General features: G+C 44.3%; 2 protein-coding genes across 2 annotated transcripts in view; one reads left to right on the top strand and one right to left on the bottom strand.

Moving 5' to 3' along the window:
* LOC311248949 (eukaryotic translation initiation factor 3 subunit J-A-like) overlaps window positions 1-364 on the bottom strand; it is a gene marked incomplete at its 5' end in the record, with an annotated part of 871 nt that extends 507 nt beyond the window's left edge. Inside the window, one exon of the mRNA XM_084338193.1 lies at window positions 8-364. Within this exon, the coding sequence (XP_084194319.1) occupies window positions 8-364 (357 nt within the window). The remainder of the gene's footprint in view (window positions 1-7) is intronic.
* LOC311223567 (beta-1,4-galactosyltransferase 1-like) overlaps window positions 1-5,000 on the top strand; it is a gene marked incomplete at both ends in the record, with an annotated part of 124,350 nt that overhangs the window by 108,379 nt on the left and 10,971 nt on the right. The window lies entirely within an intron of this gene.

The raw sequence follows: 5,000 nt of genomic DNA, 5'->3' as shown, positions 1-5,000 counted from the left end.
ACTTCTCTGTTGCTCGGTCTTCAGGCTCCATTGCTCGGTCTTCAGGCTCCAAGTCTGCTTGCTCCAGCAGCTTCTGCACTCTTAACTTCTCTGTTGCTCGGTCTTCAGGCCAAAGATCTTCCTCCTTAATCTGTATTTGTTCCTGTTGTTTTGTCCTTAATCGGTTTTCCTTCTCTTTGATTTTCTCACTCTGCTTTTTCTTTTCAGATGCTGGTTTCTTCACCTCCACCTTCTTCACCTCCTCATCATCCCAGTTGTCCTTTATTTCGTCCTCTTCGTCTTCGCCTTCCCATTTATCTTGCACCACCGCCTTTTCGACGGCAGTCACCTCCGGCTCAAGGTTCTCAGCGTCCCAGTCCGCCATGTTGGCTGTGTTGGATTTTGTCTATCTGTTCAGTACTGCTCAGCACTGTTTCAAGATGCACAATGAGCTCTTCTTCTTCTTCTTCTTTTGAATTTCCGGCAGTGTAGACGCATCGTGGCGTATTACTGCCCTCCGCAATTCTTTTGATGGGCTCTTCTTCTTCTTTTCCCGCAGTCTACTGGAACCCGTCATCCCCTACATTGTCCATTGGAGTGCAGCTATTGCTGCTACTTCCTGTCTGAGCCCCCCTTTGCGGGACACTCCTTGCCCCCTGCGATCTTATTCTGGGCTTCTTGGTCCCTCACAGCCCCCTCATCCAATTCCCTAACCACCTTCTCCCATTTCAGACCTTCCATTCCCAAATGTTGAACCGCTACCCTAACAATCATCTTTACCCTAGCTGTTCTACCCTTAGCCTCTGCCAGACCATTAACTACCCCTGCCACGAAGGCCACAATACCAAATTTCTCCTCCCTTGCCCTCTCTCTATCCTCCTGCTCTACCCTCTCTGCCAAATGCCCTTCTCCAACCCCCTGCACCCTTTCTTGGCTTCCCTGTCCTACCCTGCTAACCGCCTCAGCATACGATAACTTACCCTCCCTTCTCACTCTCCGAACCGCGACCTCCTTCTTCATCACCTCGAACTCGTTCTTCATCACCTCACACCCCCTAAACGCTACACTATGCTCCCCACCACAACTACAGCACATCGGCTTCACTCCCTCTCCACACTTCCCATAGTCATGTTCCCCGCCACACCTAGCGCACCTCTGCCCCTTCCTACACGTGGTAGCTATATGGCCAAACTCCTGGCACCTATAACACCTAAGAGGATTCTGAACAAATTCCCTAACCCTATACACCATTTGCCCTGCAAACACCTCCCTAGGAACATCCCCACCCTCAAACTCAATCACTACCGTCTCCGTCTCTGTCCTATCCGCTCCCCTCTTCATCCTTTCTATTCTCTTAACTGTGCCATTACGCCTGTCCTCCCTTAACTCGTCCACCAGCTGCCCTACGTCCATCTCGACCGGCACCCCACCTATCACCCCCTTACATCTCCTCTTCTCCCCTACTCTCACCACCTCCCGTATACCCTCCCCACCAATGCTCCTCAACCTCCTAGCCCTCCCCGCCTGCTCCTCACTACCACACCCTACGGCCAGGTTCCCATCCCACAAAACTTGCGTACTTTACCTCCCCTAATTCCTCGTCAATGAGTTTGGGCAACGTGAGCCTGCCTATTCTCCTCTCTCCCCTCTCCCCCTCAAGCCTAATCACCATATTAATCACTTTTCCAGCACCCTCGCCTCCTGGCCCACTTGAGCTATCACCCCTCACTTTCTTCCTCTTCCAGAGAATTGTTGAAAATATAGATACACAAATGTTCTAGAATGTTCAAGTATGACATCATACTGTGACATCACAAATGTTCTAGAATGTTTTATTATGACATCATACTGTGACATCACAAATGTTCTAGAATGTTTGATTATGACATCATACTGTGACAACACTGGAACATACTCAAATGTGATCAACCCCCATTTAAAAAACATTACATCATTACCACCAAGATTCTGTTTTAAAAGAGGAAAAAACATGAGGGACTCTGTTGTCAGTTCTATGTATAAATCTCCTGTGGTAAGTCATTCCAACTGGCTAAGAAGAGAGCTGTGTGGTAATCACCCATGTGGTCGATGCACCCATTGTTCAAACACCATGAAAACAAAGGTTTTCTTACCATCCACAGTCTGGACAGGAATATGAAATAAGGGATTTCATTAATTGCAACACCACACATGTCATTTACATGCTGAAATGCCCCTGTGGTATGGTTTATGTTGGGCAAACAAAAATAAATTTAAAGGTGCGAATAGCAGAACACAAGGCAGCCATCAGGAACAACAATATGGATTATGCCATTGCTAGACACTACAAAGAGAGAGATCATGGATCTACAGCAGACCTGGGCATTATGATTTATTTGTATTTTTTTTCATGTCAACGTTCACACGCACAATATACGCTTACCTAGGATTTGACTTGATTCAACAACAAAGCAGTCAGGGCAATGGCAAGCCGAAAACTGTCGAGTGTGGTTTTTTTTCACAACTGAGGTAGGTAGATTAAATTTTTTTTATTTGCAATTAATTTCAAGGCAACTAGGCAGCAACAATCTCGAACACATGAAAACCCTGAAAGAAGTCAAACCATCAGCTGATCACCGGCACAGGTACTCATCCATGTTAGGAGCATGCATGATGAATTTTCAAGGTGTTTTCAAGATTTCAAAAAGGTTGAGGATGAAATGCAGCTGGTTTCCTCTCCCTTTACCTGCAGTGTTGATAGTGCACCCACTGATGTTCAGCTTGAACTCATTGACCTGCAGTCTGATTCACTACTGAAAGAGCACTTTAAGTCAGCATCACTGCTAGAGTTCTACTCTGCTCTCAAGGAGGAGAACTTTCCAAACATGAGGAGACATGCTCAGAAGATGTTGGTTCTCTTTGGATCCACCTACATATGTGAACAGACATTCTCAGTCACGTTTACCAAGTCCAGGTACAGATCCTCTCTCACTGATGAACATCTGGCAGCTGTGCTTCGCATCTCCACCTCAGACATGCAACCTGACTTTGATGGACTTGCTAAAGCTCAACAGAGACTGGATTTATCACACTGAATGAAAAAAAGGACTGAAGAACACTAAAATGTGGAAATATAACAAGTGAAATGGGACACTTGATATTTTTTTTTCTTTTTTTTGCACAGTTCTGAAAACATTAAATGTTTAATATAGGCATGTAAAGTAAAAAAGGCTACAAAACTGGGACACTTTTCTTTACACAGTTCAGTGACATGTCTTGTTTATTTTGGCTATAAGATGATGTGATGTCTTTAGAAAGCTAATAAAATCCTTGTTTCAATAGTATATGAAACTCAAAATAATAACTTTATTTGTATAGCACTTTTTCATACATGCCCTTTGTAACTGAGGGGTACAATTCCCTGACTGTATTGATAAGTATGGTATCATTAAACCACTACCGCTTTATGTACTTTAATTACTGGCCATACAGTACACGATATATGAATATGATGAACACTTCCCACAATGAAATCGGTTCCAGTCAAAGGTATTAATCAAGTATTTAATGGAGCAAAAGGTACATAGGATACTTTACATTATTCTTTGAATGCACTTGTAAGGCAAAGGAGTATGCGTAGGCAAATCAATAACGAATGTCCATTCTCTGGTTACGCAGGAGGTAATTATACAACCTGAATCTTAGGGAATTATATCTATGGTACACTAGTAATAGCGGGAGATACTGGAAAGGGTTCCCACTGGTTGTAAGCCAGCAGGGGGGTAGAAGATCTGTCGGTAGTAGGACGTCTGGTCAACGATGACTAGGGAGACTTCAGGTACAGAAGCTGGTGCAGTAGTCTCTTGATCCACAGACGAATACAGCTTGGTTCTCTTGTAGACTGTAGCTCTACAGTGAAGAAAGCTAGGCGGCCTCAGGCTCTCTGAGCGCCGACTCGACTTGACTCCTCTCGGGGTAAATCCAACACGTGCAGGCGTCGGTGATTATCCGCTCCATAAATCATAGGACCAAAGCAAATATATTCCAGCCGCAAAGGCTATGTAGTCGTCGGGTAGATTAATCCAGTGTACATGTCCATACGATTCTCGCCTAGGTCTCCTCGGGTGAAGGCGCCATGCGGTCGGCCCAGCCTGGATAAGAACTCTAGCTAATACGAGAAAGCGTTGGAGATGCTGGTCACTATAGAATTCTAACCGCACGATACACTATACACAAATAGACTATTAAAGACTCAATAGAAATATGTCGCACTCGACGGTATAGCGCCAAACTCTGACAATTCAGTTATTAATTCGCACGCGGTCTCGATGCTCTACTCTGAGGCCAAACAGGCCATACTTCACCGCACGTTGTATCGTGGGTGAGGCTTCAACTTATCGGTAACATGCTAAGTGCACGAAGGATACGGAGGTAAGGGGCTAAAAGGTCTTCTACATTCACCTGCGCCGTATTTATACGCACGGTGCACAAATAGTGCCACTCTCATTTCTGTCGCCGTATCCCTGGGCAGGGCCGGGCAAGTACAGACATGTCGTGTCGGTGACTTTGAACTTGGCTCCGGGGGCCGGTCCCTGGCGCCGGTGGACCGCTGTCCAATAGGAGAATGAACTATTATGGGCTGGACTAAAGGGATATTCCGTGTATATGTACAAGGAATATACAAGGGATATCAAATGATATACAAATACTATGCAATATATATCAATAAATAAATATATATATTCGGTTTAATCTGATCCTTCGTAACACCCTTTGTTATTAATGTTTCACATTTTGTTTATCATTTTGGAAATAAATTCTATTTGAATAAATTATATTTTTGAAAGCTAACCTCACCTTTTAATTGCCAAATAATAACATACACTTTTACCACGGGTCAAAACAATGCCATTTACTGCTTTTTATATAGAAATAAAATGTATATTATGCATAATTGAGTTTGGAATTTTGGCCCGGCCCTCCAACATATTTTCAGTTGCTCATTCGGCCCCCCGGGAAAAATAATTGCCCACCCCTGATCT

Source organism: Notolepis coatsorum, assembly GCF_963971535.1.
Source record: "Notolepis coatsorum genome assembly, chromosome: 2".
NCBI classification, from domain to species: domain Eukaryota; kingdom Metazoa; phylum Chordata; class Actinopteri; order Aulopiformes; family Paralepididae; genus Notolepis; species Notolepis coatsorum.
This window is presented reverse-complemented; position numbering and strand designations above follow the sequence as displayed.